The 14,803-nt window shown below is 34.9% G+C and overlaps 2 protein-coding genes across 3 annotated transcripts in view; one reads left to right on the forward strand and one right to left on the reverse strand.

The window, feature by feature from the left end:
- Positions 1 to 4,540: 4,540 nt before the first annotated feature.
- Positions 4,541 to 12,642, reverse strand: LOC149067539 (uncharacterized). 2 transcript variants are annotated; one of them, XM_089252405.1, is made up of 3 exons: positions 9,613 to 12,642; positions 7,264 to 7,388; positions 4,541 to 6,559 (listed from the first exon to the last, which is right to left on the reverse strand). In XM_089252405.1, exons 1-3 carry the CDS (start codon positions 12,023 to 12,025, stop codon positions 6,548 to 6,550), a joined length of 2,550 nt encoding a protein of 849 aa, XP_089108531.1. In that variant the 5' UTR covers positions 12,026 to 12,642; the 3' UTR covers positions 4,541 to 6,547. The 2 variants fall into 2 exon arrangements, with proteins under 2 accessions (XP_089108531.1, XP_089108532.1); XM_089252406.1 differs by lacking the exon at positions 4,541 to 6,559 and having other exon boundaries at positions 7,270 to 9,386.
- A 91-nt stretch (positions 12,643 to 12,733) lies between these two features.
- The window catches only part of LOC149067540 (uncharacterized), a 32,766-nt gene continuing 30,696 nt past the window's right edge, over positions 12,734 to 14,803 (forward strand). Inside the window, exon 1 of the mRNA XM_089252407.1 lies at positions 12,734 to 13,130. Coding sequence (XP_089108533.1) covers positions 13,079 to 13,130 — 52 coding nt within the window. The 5' untranslated portion in view covers positions 12,734 to 13,078. The remainder of the gene's footprint in view (positions 13,131 to 14,803) is intronic.

Raw genomic sequence — 14,803 nt, forward strand, 5'->3', positions numbered from 1 at the left:
CCTTTCAGGATTCCATTCTCTTCAGGATTGGGTTATCTTGTATTTCTGCCACAGCCTCTCCCACGCAGGGTCACTCTAACCATATAGATTCGGGTTTTTGTCGCCTCTCGCCATCTTTGGCTAGGAAAATATCACAGTTCAATAATACCATTGGTTTTTCCCACAGGTCCATGCTGCGTCCAATTTATTCTTTTTGGCCGTGGATACCCTCAAATATCTATTTCATATCGGAGGGTCTTAACTTTCAAAAAACTAAGTCTACCATCCCTTATCAAACAATATTCCAAGAGTACATTGAGTCTCTGCCGCTGAATGCTCATGTAATTGCTACGGATGCGTCTAAATCATCTCAAGTGGTTTGTGGAGCTTTCTGTTTGGTTACAAAAGTTATCAAGTCTTGGTTCATTAATAAAGACTCCTCAGTTTTCACTGCGGAGGCCCTTGCTATTACTTTAGGTCTTAGATCCTTCATTCAATCGTCTAATTCTTCAATATTCATATTTACGGATTCCAAATCAGTCATCATGGCTCTCGACAATTTCTCTATTCATTCATCTACGGTGACTCACCTACTGTATGCTCAACTGGTTCATACTAGTTCTTTGGTTAACAGCATATCACTAATCTGGGTCCCAAGTCATTCGGGCATTGCCATTAATGAAACTATTGACAATCATGTTCGTACTGTAGCTTCTACTACTGTTGATCTTCTACCTTCTAGCCTTTATGTAGAGGACATTCGTTCTCTTTACTATCGCCACTTCAAGGAAAATATTCGCAATGCTCTTTTCTTATCTATTCCTGAGTTTAGCTCCTTCTATAACTGCTGCCAGAACTTCTCCCCTTTGTTTTCGAATAGAAGGTTGGAATGTTTATTTTACAAACTTATTTGCAATAGAGCTCCCTTGAACGAATACCTACATCGTATTAAGAAAATGGCTAACCCTCTCTGTCTACAATGCAAGATTCCTGAAACTTCCTCTCACTTTTTGTTTTCTTGTATTAGGTTCTCCCAGGTTCGGTTCTCAACTTTTAATTCTCTTTCTCCACCAGTTAGGTGTTGGTCCGAGTTCTGTTCAGGCAGACCTGAGAACATTATCTGTTGCTTTGAGAGGTTTGTTACCCTTAGTCAACGATTTTCTTGAGTTTTTATTTCTTGTTTTTTTTCTCTCCCCCTCTTTCTTTCTCTCGTTTGGTTTTTTGTCCTTTTCTACCTTGGTTGTTTGGTTTCATTTTTTGTTACCACACACTCATCCAGGGACTCCATGTCATCATATCATTTTAAAGCGGCTTAGCATCGTCCCCTAAGCCTGAAGACTTCTTCTCCATCTCATATAACATCTCCATCTGCGTTTGTTTCGTCTGGTTTGTGTTTTTTTTTTTTCTTTTTTTCATACCCTTCTGAAGAAGAAGGAAGAATGGAAATTGCTGAAATTTCTATGTGTTCTGTGATTGTTGAAAGCTCTTTCGTTAGTACATTTTTATAACATATTCTATGCTCTTGTGGAAGTTTCTTTCTCTAACAGGGGATGGCCCGAAGGCATAAAGCCCTGTATAATTGAAGAAGAAGAAGAAGAACAATGAAAGAAAAAAAAATTACATTTTGGTTAAAAAGTTGATTTTAGGAATTTTTTTTTAATAGATCTCGTTTGGCTAACGCTTTACAAATCTGGTGGTAAATTTGCCAATGTAGTGGGTAACACTTAATAACAAGATTAACATCACTCTACACGAAGAGGAAAAAGCGCCAAACGTGAAAGAAAATAACTGAACTTAGCTTCTAACAGGATTAAATATTTCAGTTAATTTTCAGTTAGCAGCAACCAACTGCATGGAGAAAAACTTTTTCGTTGGGTGTGTAACAGACCATTAGAAAACTGTCACAAAATTTCAAAACGTTATAACTATCTTAATATTCGCCAGATCCTAAATTCTATACCAGTTTTTCGCAAATAATCATATGTGTACTTATTGAAGCAGTCGATAGTATCCCCTGTATACCTAGGCTGACCATATTTGCTAGAGAAAAATACGTGAAATTGGACTACGAAATACGGGATATCATCAATAATTGCCAAACATGATGTCAAAAGTAAGCAAAGTCACTAACTCATGATAAAATCGCCGAAATGTCGCCAATCCAGGAAAATGAAGAGTAACTTAAAATTATAGTGAATTAAAAAAAACATGACAAATATGCGAAATAAATATTCTTGTTTGTAGTCGTAATTATCGTAATGTAATTTCTGAGTAGGGGAGATGATTTTTATTCTTTAAATCAACGATTAAAATTAAGTTGGCTTTGTTGAAAAGACGAGAAATTTTTCTACAAAAATTCATTTCTTGCCATTGGCGATTTTCAGTGATTTTAGCGGTAAATTGCAACTTTCTTTTTGCTGCATTTTTGGTGATGTCCCATATTTGTAAACATGACCATAGAGCTAGGGAAATTCTAACTCCGAACCTATCTTGTGACGTAGTAGCCGAAGACCCGAACATTGCCGAAGAGGATTCGGAGCTTTGGATGTTACGTCACAATAAGTTTATTCCATGTGTATTTAGTGTTGCCACAAATTTTAGTTATTTTCTAACTACTATATTTTTTTGGTCCAACTGTGCTCGACGTATAAGCAAGCTGACCATACTTGCACGAGAAAAATACGTAAAATGGGGCTTCAAAACACTGAAAACACGCGTCATTACTAAGTTGACCATATTTTCTCGAGATAAATACGGGACATCAAGATTCCAAATACAGGAAAGTACGGGACATCGCCAATTATCGCTAATAATGACACCAAAACCAAAGTTGCCAAATATTGTTGAAGTTACAGAAAAATAAAAATGGCGGGAAATGAACCATTACTGCAAATTGAAGTGGATTAAAATGAATTCCACGAAGAAAAACGTTCACCAAGACGAATGTGGGAGATTAATATTCTTTCATAGTTGTAATTATTATGAAATAATTTATGAGTTGAAAAATAATGTCAATCTTTGACTTCAATAAAGCGTAAATATTCAAATAGGCTTCGTGTAATATACGGGAAAAACCGGAACACTTTTGCCAAAAAGTCGGGACGACTAAAAACACAGAGAACACCGGGACTGTCCCTGTAAACACGGGACGTATGATCACCCTATTCATTACCAATTATCGCCAAAAGTAAGCAAAGTTGTTAACTCATGCTAAAATCACACAAAAGTTGCCAATCGAAGGAACAAAAGTGGCATTTCAAATTGCAGTGAATTAAAATATATTACAATTATGTGAAATATTCTTACTTGTAGTCCTACTTATCGTAATCTAATTTCTGAGTTGGAAATAAAATTTTAATCGTTAATTTGAAGAATAAAAGCCAAGTTGGCTTGAAAAACCACGACATTTTTACAAAAATTCAGGATAGCCGGAAAACAAAACTGTCCCGGAAAATACGGGATGTATGTTTACGCCACATGTAAGTCGAACCATTATAAATTGATTAATTATTAAATTGCTTTCGTCACCAGAAATAAGTAGTTTGTGAGCAGTTTGTTGATCAGGAAACCTGCTGTAGGAACCGATATTCCAATAATCACAAATTCAATTTAATACACGGTACTTTTTACCTTGTTGGGGGCCACACAAAATCACTTCGCGTGTCAGTTATTGGCGCCCCTGCTCTGGAACATACATGCTCAATCTATGGCCCGCGACAAGTAGCCAAACCACTCATGTGTGTTCCGTAGCACATATCAGGATCATTTGTGACCCCAAGCACATATTCAAATCACTCGACCGATCCGCGGCACATTTCCGAGTGACGCAAGTGGCCTGCTGCACACTTTCAGATTACCTGAGTGGCTCGAGGCATATTTTCAGATTACTGAAGTAGCCCACAACATGTTTCGAAACCAATAAAATGACCGCATTAGCCAAAAGAATGAGCACCCTTATTGTTTTAGAACTTCCTAGCTTATATGGCCCACTCAAACCTGTATGCTATATACAGGTAGATACATCTGTAAGGTATCCGACTACGTTGACAACGTCATTTTGGAAGAAAATATAGATTTTCATTGTTTTAGTTTTGATAAAAGCCCTATTTGTTGCGATTCCAAAATGGGCCTTGTTTTGTTAATGTGATGCTTAGAATCAAAGTTGCGTTCACTTTAGTGTTGCGTTTTTACGTACAAGTAGTACGCTAATAAAGACTAAACGTGTTTTATGAAGAATGCTATTTTCGACATTTAACTTGAGTTTGTGACATGATTTGTAAAAATTTATTCATTGCAACCTTATACGAAATTTTAATGTGATATTTTACTATATATTGTTGAGGTTATGGGCCAAAATCTAAGGTCTATCACATATATTTTTGAACTAGTGTTTTATAGAAAAATTTTGTAAAAAAAATTAAAATTTTATAGAAAAATAAACAAAATTTAGGATGAAATTTCAAAAAATTCACACGTAAACAAACATATTTTGGTGTAATTAATGAGCATATCATGCAATCCTTTAAATTTTGGTTCATAACCTGCAACAGTACTAGCTAAATGCACTAAGAAAATCACAAAGCATTTCATTAACAAAATCTTTTTTTTTGCAATCATGTTTCGAATATTACATGAATTTTGCCTAAAATTTGACATAAAAACGACGTTTTCATAGAAAATGTCATAGGTAGACCAAAATTTACCACAGTTTTCACTATTTCGAAACACTTTCTATCAAAAAATGTTATTAAAGTTCACTCCAGTACCATTTTAAAGAAAAGTGACAAGAAAGGTAGTCGGATACCTTAAGTAAAGCCCAGTCAGAAAGGTTGACATGCATCAGAGAACCACATAAAAACATACGTGAAATAAATTATATGGACCGCATTTGCTTGGTGGGGTGAATCACAAGGGTTGGATCGCCCTCCTTCCCTCCAACAGGAAAGGTGAATAAGATCATTAGTGACCATGCAATGAAGAAATTAGGGCCATGACGGTTAAATTTGTGAATTTATTTTTCAAGATAAAAAATAAAAGAATTATCGAAATTATTTAAATAAACAATCAATTAATTAAACAATCGATCATTGTTTATTAATTTGTCAAATTCAGCTCATTTTTATTGAGAGAGTTTTTTCCAATAACACACAATTCAGCCGAATCTCAGTTTATCTAAATTAAAAATGATTTTTTCAAGGATAGTGACTCAAAAAAGTAAAGTATCTCTAATCCACCAATGTGCCCCTCCCTTGCCATATATGCTATGACTATGCTTTTCCATAGGTGTGAAGTAGAATTTTGCCCGTAGGCCCAGGTTCCCTCTTAATATTTGACTCCATTTCCATAACAAATTAATTATTTAAAACAATTTTCACACAAGGAACAGTTCAAGTAACACCTCCATTTAAAGGCAGCTACATGCATAACTACAAGCGTGTATGCATGAAAGTAATAAAATTTCACACTTGAAACAAACAAAACTGAGGATTTGTACACACTTTTACAAGTCTTCTTGATTTGAGCGAATGTGAGCCGGTCCCCCTGTTTAAAAGTCTCACCACAGAGAGCAAGAAGCTTACAATTATCCAATCATTACACTTTACTTATAGTCAGGAAAATAGATGGCAGATGGTAGCACCCACTAAACATAAGCATTAAACAGAAACAAAACTCACATTAGGTTCATAACATGTATAAGTACATTCTGGCATGTACCAATTCATTAGAAATTCCATAGAGAAATATGTATGAGATACATGTATGGCTAAGCAGTAGTCTTCATTATTCAGTAAGCTCTGCTTAGAGTTTTTTTTTGCTGTTTTTTTTCATACACAAACACACAGGCCGGTAAAGCAAGTGCATTACTATCCGAGCTCGACATATTCCAAGTATACTGGTTCTTGTATATGCATACTTGTACTGTGCAGTGAGGGAAGATAAAATAGTGAACATGCTTGTACGAAACATTTTATGCAACCCGCATGGTTGCAGTTATGTGTGTACACGGTACTGAAAAAACATGAAAAATTCTAGCATTTCCATCCTAACTACGGAAAATAGATGGGAGCATGACACGAAACAAGCATAACTTAACAACATAAATACATTAGGGCCAGACATTCAGGCATGTGCTGATTTGTTAGAAATTTCATGGAGGAATGTATATGGTTTAGTCGTTTGTGCGTAGCCACCTTAACCCTAGAATACTAACTGAAAGAAAAGCTGATAAAAAAACTATGCGAACGTTTCTGAGACGGCGAGTTAATATTCCTGGATGAAGTGGCAAAAATGCTTGTTCACTATAGAGGTTTCACTGGATAAATACAAAGCAAAACATCATGTCTACATTAATATAAATTTGAATGGAAATAATTTGATCAAAGTCAATTTTTCAAGGCCAAAATTTTTGGTTCAAGAGAATTTTGTCTTCAAACTACATTACATAATGCAACAAAAACATTTCAAATTGGCAACAAAACAAGTTGATAGTGAAGTTCAATATTTGATGTTATTTCTGGCTATAATCCAATGACTGTAATTCAAAGTTCCATATAACTTCTGGCAATAATTAAGAGTGTTTCTGAAATGAAAAGAAAAATAAAACACAATATTATGGATTGGCATTCATACATGCACGTTTCTGTGAGGAAATAATATGCATACAAAATCAGCTAAGTTGGCCTTGACTGCCCTAAATATCAGACAATTTTAAACTAGTCTTTGCTGAAGCATCAGAAGTACTCTATCCCTGTGCCTGAGCAAAAAATCCTTGACAGTTGAATCATTCAAGTTGCATCAATACGCTTATTGTGAATTCATTTGAATTAAGTAAAATTATTATTTAATCCCTTAGTCAAATTTATAAGGGGAAGGATTCAAACAGCCTCAGCCCCAAGGTTCCAGCTCATACATATACAGCAGAGTTTCACATGTCTTTTTTATGTGAAAAAAAGATGAGAGTGAAACCTAGATAGATCCCTTCAGCCCCTAAAACGAGAAGGCTGCAACCCTGAGAGGGCCTTGGAATTTTATTTCAACTTATTCCACCATACTTTTTATAATTCAAGCATTTTGATAGCTTAAGTGACTATAGCCAACTTGATGAGATACGGTTTGAGATATAGGTAATTTAAAAATTTTTTTTTTATCAAGACAAATTTTTGTTAATTTAAAATAATCAAATAATTTGTGCTGATCACTTGTACGTGATTGATAAATTCAAGGTTAAAAAAATAAGTGGTCAAACAATTGCCATAAGAATACCATACCCTTGTCTTATCTTACCTCTGGAATGTTTTCAACTTCCACTGTGGCTTCTGCTGGCGGGCCTACTGACTGACTTGTAATGGCTCCAACTTTCAGAGCGACCTCAGGGTCCAGAGCTGGAACAATGACTTCTTCCTGATGATCTGAAATGTTTGATAAATCTGTTACAAGTTTTGGTAATTCTTTTACATCAATTTAAGTGAATTTTTGCCTCATTAGTTTCCCAATCTGTTGCTTTTTTCAACTTGCTGTGTGTGGAACATTTGAAACGCAGGCATCTCAAAGCATTAAAATGGCAAATTAAAGCATGAAAACATGATGACAATGTTAAAAACTGATTATATTATTGAACGTTAAAGCTATTCTAATGAATCTGAATGGTATTGGATTTGAGGACACAATAAATTTCATCAAAATTCATACTTTACAATCTTTAAACACGTTTTTCTCAAAACACCTTTTGTCATTACAGCATGATATCTCATGAACCATGTTTCCCATTTCCATAAAATTTGTCTAGTAATTGTACCTTGCCTAGGCGTATAAAATGAACTAGAATGGTTGGCATTCATATAAGTTTTTATTCAAATTTTGTAAAATTTCATAAAATTCAAATTCTGAATTTTTAAAAATACTTACATATCTTAAAAAGACTAGTTAATTGCATTAAAAAACATTTTAGGACATTAAGCAATGTTTTTTTACACAGAAATTAAATTTGGGTAGATGAAACCACGTGCGCAGTATATAGTGGAGTGTATAATAATTTTTTAACTTTTGATTGCAAGCAAAAACAAAAATATTTTGCAAATTTGATGCATGTACATGAAACTACACTAACTTTAAATATGACCCTTACAAATTTGAAGAAATTGGGTGAATTAGTAATTTTTGAGAAATTGGGTGAATTTTCATGCAGGATGAATTCGAGTATTTGGCCAAATGAATGGGGGTTATAAGCAAGTCCAAGTATATCATGAAACCCTCTTCCTCAACCCTGTCCTATCTCAAATCGTTTTTGAGTTATGGTGGATAATCAGTTATGGAAAAAAATATGTGATAAGTCTAAAATAACTTGCATTTGTGAAGTTTCTAAAAGACCTACACAAAAGCTAAGCACATATTTGGAAAGAATGGGGAAAATCATGCAAGATCACATCATTTTCATTGAAATATCTGGATGTATTGGCAAGCTACAAGCCCTGAAAGATTGAATTGTTCAAAATTGAATTGTCGTTAAAATTTTCTGTTTCCAATTACGTAAATACCCTTCTGGCCATAATCAGACAAATTCAACAAAAACTTGTTCATTGCACCAGTTTTTGAAAGAACCTACAATAAACCATATCAGTGTTCTATTTCAGGAGAAATTCAGTCTTTTGTTCGCAATACATTACTGGAAGAAGCGTTTGTATTGAGTAGATATCCAATGAAAATTTAGAACTGGCAGTTACAGATTTTTGTGAAAATTTGATTTTGCAGAAAAAAATCCTATAAAGTGACACTACCTCTGCCTACTGGATACCTATATTTATTGGCAAGCTTCAGGCACTGAGAGTTTGAGTGAAGTGAAAAATCAAATCGTCGCCAAAACCTACTAAAATTAATTTGACGAATGCAGATTTCAGTGATGTATTGCAAACTAAAAACTGAATTTCTCTTAAACTAGATTGCAGATATGGTTTATTGTAGACTGTTTTGAAAGCTGGCACAATGCACAATTTTTTTGTAAAGTTGACTGATTGTAGCTAGAAGGATATTTGCTTAATTGGTGATGAAACATTTTGGCGACAACTGAAATTTGAACTTTGCCAATCTTTCAGTGCTTGTCAATACATTAGATTTTTCAATGGAAATTATGTCATCTTACAGGATTGTTTCTGTTCTTTTCAAATATGTACTTAGTTTGCATGTAGGTATCTTAGATACTTCACAAATGTAGGTTTTTTTAGACGACACAGATTTTTTCCATAATTGATTATCCACCATAACTCGAAAACGGTTTGAGATAGGCCAGGGTGGGGTGTTCCATGATCCACTTGGGCTTGTCTATCACCTTTCATTTGGCAGAATAGGTCCGAGTCATCCTATATGCTCAATTTTTCTACATTTCTTGACTTTCACGGGTCTTGTGTCCCCTGCTGTAATGAAATAAGAAACACTTGTATTATTCCCAGACTCTAATTTAGCAATTATATATGTATAAAACTGAAAACTTTAGGTGTCAATACAGATTTTCTAGTTTGTGGCCTGGAATTTGTCTTAGCAAAATCAAATTTAGCATAAAAAAAATTCTCTCTCTCAAAATAATATGCAAACATGGGTTAGGGCGATACTAATTTTGAAAGAAATTAAGTCAAAAATTACCTTGTTGTCCAAATGGTTTGCTGTTCTCGTGATCCAGAACAAGAGAAAGTGCGATTTTCTGAGATTCTTCTGGTGTTGGCTTTGCGAACCTTTGTTTTCTGGATGCTTTCTTTACCGATATGAACCTCCTTTGTAATGAAATGTTCTTATTTGCTGGTATTTTACCTGAGTTGCCAATGGATGATTCTGTTGGCCTACTTTGGGATCTTGTTGCATGAATCATGGGTTGTATTTTTTTCAATTGCTTAAAAAATAACTGCGCTTCACTATGATTTTTTAGATCCCTCAACTGATTTTCTAAATGTTCTCTTATCTTGCTCTTCATACTCTCAAAAGATTGTTCTTTTTCTGATGAGCTGCTAGTATTATCACTAACTAAGCTTCTCATAATACCTTCTTCTTCACAGTCTTCCACAATAGTCAATTCTGACACTTCTGTGCTTGCAGGAATCGGATATTTTGTGCAAGCCAAATGAATATGCTTGCACATATTCCACTTGATGCAATAATCGATGCATGTGCAGCTGTATCGATGGATGCATATATTACATTGGCGGCACAGAATCTTGCAGTTGCAATTGACTGCATTTTCTTGGATTAAATAAACCCCCGACCCATCAGTCGAATTGATTATGTACCCATTATCAGTTTTCAGAAGTTCCGAAGAAAGAGACTCACTTAATTTATGCCTCTTTCTTAGAAACTTCACCTTACTTGATAGTTTTCCTTTGTGGTAAGCAATCAGCCTATCAAATAATTTATCTCTTATAAATTTCATTAACGCCACTATTGTTTTATCAAGTCTTTTCACGTGCTTACCCTTCAGGTAAATATGCTTGATAGTGCGGTGCATGCTCTCCACATGCATGTTTGTGTTGAGTCCTGCGTTTATTCTGTAACAAAATGCCCATGATTGGGGATTGTTCCCATAATATTTGGAAAAATATGTTCCAAATGAGTCTGTTTCTACATCATTCATAAAACATTCAATTGCTTTCTGAAGCATAAGGATGAAACTCTTTTCATCAGTTTCATAAAGAAGAGTTCTCAAAACTTTGTATGCTTCTGCCTGCTTTTCTAAATTTTTTATTTTACATAAATTTTTTCTCCATGCTCTATCAACATGCCAGCAGCAAAAGAGGCGTCTAGTAGGAGTGTCCATTTCTTCAATCCAAGCATTGTAGAAATTGTCAGCCATATCCGTCATGAAAACCTGTGGTTTTACTGTACCAGCTTTCATTTTAATGTGGGAAAAAAAAATTTTTAATGCTGTTTGGTCTGTTCTGTTTGATACCATGAAAGCACATGGAAAGCCTTGGCGAAAATCATCTAGGACCATGAGAGTTGTCAATTGGTAACCATATTCATTTAACCCATGAGTGCTGTCTATGGTTACACAATCTGATGAAAATTTTTTAAAAATCTCCAGCTGTCCCTCATTCATTATAATCAGCATGAAATCCTCTGCGTCCAATATAGTATGTGTGGTATCTCGTGCCTTGTAAAATAAAACAGCTTTTTTCATTTCATCCGACTGTACCAAAGTCTCCACACTAATCAAGTCATTCGTATGATTAGAAGTTGAGCAGGTCAAGTTTTCAATGTTACGCAAGTCTTGTTTTGTTAATATCTGGATTCTTCCAAAATCAGGACCCACATCATCACGTATGCCATCTAGAATAGCCTCAAATGGTATCTTAGATGCTATTTTGCCAGCGATAATAGATTTCTCTTCCTTGGATAGACGAAGATGTCCAAGATCAGCGTCGTGTCCAACATGGGTTAAACAGCAAGTGACTTCACACTTGCCTTTAAACACATTCACTTTCATGGAAGCAGGACAGTAGGCTTCAATTTTACAACTGCCTTTTCCCTTTAACTCGCGTACTCCTTTACCCTGTGACGAGTATTCGCCAGAGCGACAGCATCTATAATAGTGATATTCGTTATCATTCAGTTTTTTTGATGAGAGTTTTGTATATCTTGATTTCGAAGTCTTTTCTGTACTTGTCTTCCAGTTATCAAAGTCCTGAAAAGTTTCAAACTGGAGTTGTTGGGTGTCAAGTCTAATGTCATGTGCATCATGTAGATGTGCATCCATGTCTTCCTTATGAAACTGCTGTACACATTTTGGACACTTATGTGTCTTCTTACTCTTACAGCTTTGTAATGTTATAGAATGTTTCATTTTCAAATGATACCGCAGATTTTTGAGTGCATTGAATTGCGATGTGCAAAAATCACAAGAGTGAGTGAAGTTTTCATTCTCAATTTCTCCAACAGCTGATGGGTGGGACAATTTAATGTGTTTACTCAAATTAACACCAGTTGAAAAATTCTTTTGGCAGACAGAACAAGTTTTCTTCACAGAGGGCTCTGGGGCTGAAAAGGGCCTTTTGAGTGACGAAGACATAAGTAGAGTTTAACAAGAAAAAGCTTAGAATATTTGAGAATAAGAAAATTACAACTATTGATTATAAAATATTGATACAAAAAAAATAATTGCAGGAAAATACACTCAATATCAAAATATAATTACAGGAAAATACACTTAATATAATAAAAATGATATAGAAAATATAATTACAGTAAAAGCAGAAAAATAATTACAGGAAAATACACTTAATATAATAAAAATGATATGGAAAATATAATTACAGTAAAAGCAGAAAAATAATTACAGGAAAATACACTTAATAAAAATGATATGGAAAATATAATTACAGTAAAAGCAGAAAAATAATTACAGGAAAATACACTTAATAAAAATGATATGGAAAATATAATTACAGTAAAAGCAGAAAAATAAATACAGGAAAACACAATATAGAAAATATAATTACAGTAAAATATAGTTAATCTAAAAATATAAATACTAACCTAAAAAATATCTAAAAATATAAATACTAACCTAAAAAATATCTAAAAATATAAATACTAACCTAAAAAATATAAAAAAATGTAAAAATAAGAACCAAAGAAAGAAAAGAAATGGATGAAAAAATTTAGGAAAGCGAAAAGCGAGCCAGCCCAAGCAGACGTTATAAGGGTTATAACGAAATAAACAACGTTGTGTCGTGACGTCACGAAATGCGGCGCATGCGCGTTATATCGTCGCACGAAGCTCGGAATTCCGAATAGGTTCCGAAGTCACCCGCACGAAATCACGAGAGGGTGTTGCTTCCCTAAGTTTAAGGCCTGCTTATTTGTAACCATTAAACTCGATGAAATATGGTTAGATTATGTAAAGATGGTGGAGCGAGAATAATCACTGCTCAATCTTCCAAACGGTTCATGAGCGATTGCCCATAGACCAGGCGCCCTGAACGAATTCATGTATGTATTTATTCATTCTGCTATATGACGGTTTACACAAAGCCGCTTGAAAGATAACTCTTAATGCAACTTTGGGTTTACATGACACAGTTAGGATGACCCGAAAGGAGATATGAATTAGTATCAAAATATGATGTCGAATATTTTCACAAATATGCCAAAGGCTGTTAGAGCATCGAAACGTAAGTATCTGTTCACTCTTCCATTCCATTTTGTAAATGTGGATTTGTTTTTGAAAAACTATTCTTTTAACCACTGTAACAAAATTAAAAAATTGCTGAAATCTTGATCTCAAATGTTTAATTGTGTAAAAAAGTGAACAAATTTGTTGCGTGGTTTTAGTCGGGGTGGGGAGCAGCAGACGTTATGATGAGGGGGTGCAAATTTCTGCTTTCAACATTACAAGAGGGCGCCAAAATGCGTGCTCGCTTTAGCTGACCGACCATCTTGTTGCAGCCCTGATTCTAGTGTATGGTTTATCAGTATGGACTAAAGTGGGAATGACAGCAGCGCCGTCTTAAGAGCATCATGGGGCCCCTGGGCAAAGAGGTTTTCCTGAGTCCATACCTGGCAAATTCTCAAATTTCCACCAGATCCTATTTTTTGTGAGGCTCCGTTCTCGTCTTGAGTTCCCCAGGCCCAGCCTGTGTAGGCCCATGCATTAAGACGACATTGTGACTTAGTTATTTGTAGACATGCCTCTTTTATTTTAAATTTCATAGTGCTTAGATAATTTTTATATCATTTGGCATCTGTACTGTCTCATTCCTTTGAAGTCGTTCTTGCCGCCTTGGCTCAATAAGCATGGTCTCGGATCAGGTGTGTGATGCCTACTCCAATACTTTGTAACTAAGACACGACCCCCCTGGGAACAGCTTCGGTATAGGGGACAGGTTGGCGATTTTCGGCGCCAAATATGTCCAACGACTCCATCAGAAGTCGCCAAGGCCATTAGACACATTACGAGCGCTGGAAAAAAAAATCGCCAGCATAGAAAACAATATGAAAAATGTCATGAAACACAAGAGAAATGGAAACGTAAATAACAGCTGAATTGAGCGAGCATAAAAATGCTAAAACAAACAAGCATAATTATAATAAAAAAATAATTATAAATGAAAACCCGGACTCTCTTTCCGGGAATCCGGGTTCTTATAAATAAACAACGGTCCTGCATGTTGTATAAATAAATATTTAAAGTCATGTTTGAAAAATTGACTTCAGAGGTTATGATATTCACCCCTTAAATGTATCTCCAACAATTTTGACATGAGATTTTTTTTATAGTTCCAATTCAGAAAATTTGGAAGATTTGCATGTTGAATCACAGCTTTTGATTGTAATTATGCAACACAACTTGAGTAACACAATAAGCATAATGAATGAAATTTATCACAGTTACAAATTGTGACGAAGTCTAATACAATTGCAATTTAAAATTTTTACGGCATCACATTTATGTTATAAATGTGTTATAAATGTGCGTATGAAACAGTAGGCCACCAAAAAACCATATTTAGAACAGACAGTAAAGACATGGCTTTCATTTCGAAAATTGAGAGCTGAAAGGAGGGGTATGCATGATCTTTTGGAAAAAAATTAAATGAAATACACACGAGAGCAAAAGGACGGCAAAAATAATGAATGCCTAGGACGGAGACATCCTCAAGTCCGTCTGTTAATAGGAGGCCTGGAGGCAACTGCCTCCTTTCCTGACATGACAAGCACAGTTATTTTTCATTGCTCATTTGTTTTGATGCAGTGTGACCTAATTGGTCCTTGCACTACGGAAATCAAAACCCAATCCAAACGCCTTAGAATAAACCATCTGAAAAAATGACTAAATTCTATGTGA

The sequence above is a fragment of the Pholcus phalangioides genome, unplaced genomic scaffold, assembly GCF_987345545.1.
Source record: "Pholcus phalangioides strain wild (caught in Gottingen) unplaced genomic scaffold, Ppha-v1.0 ptg000029l_1, whole genome shotgun sequence".
In the NCBI taxonomy this organism is placed as follows: Eukaryota; Metazoa; Arthropoda; class Arachnida; order Araneae; family Pholcidae; genus Pholcus; species Pholcus phalangioides.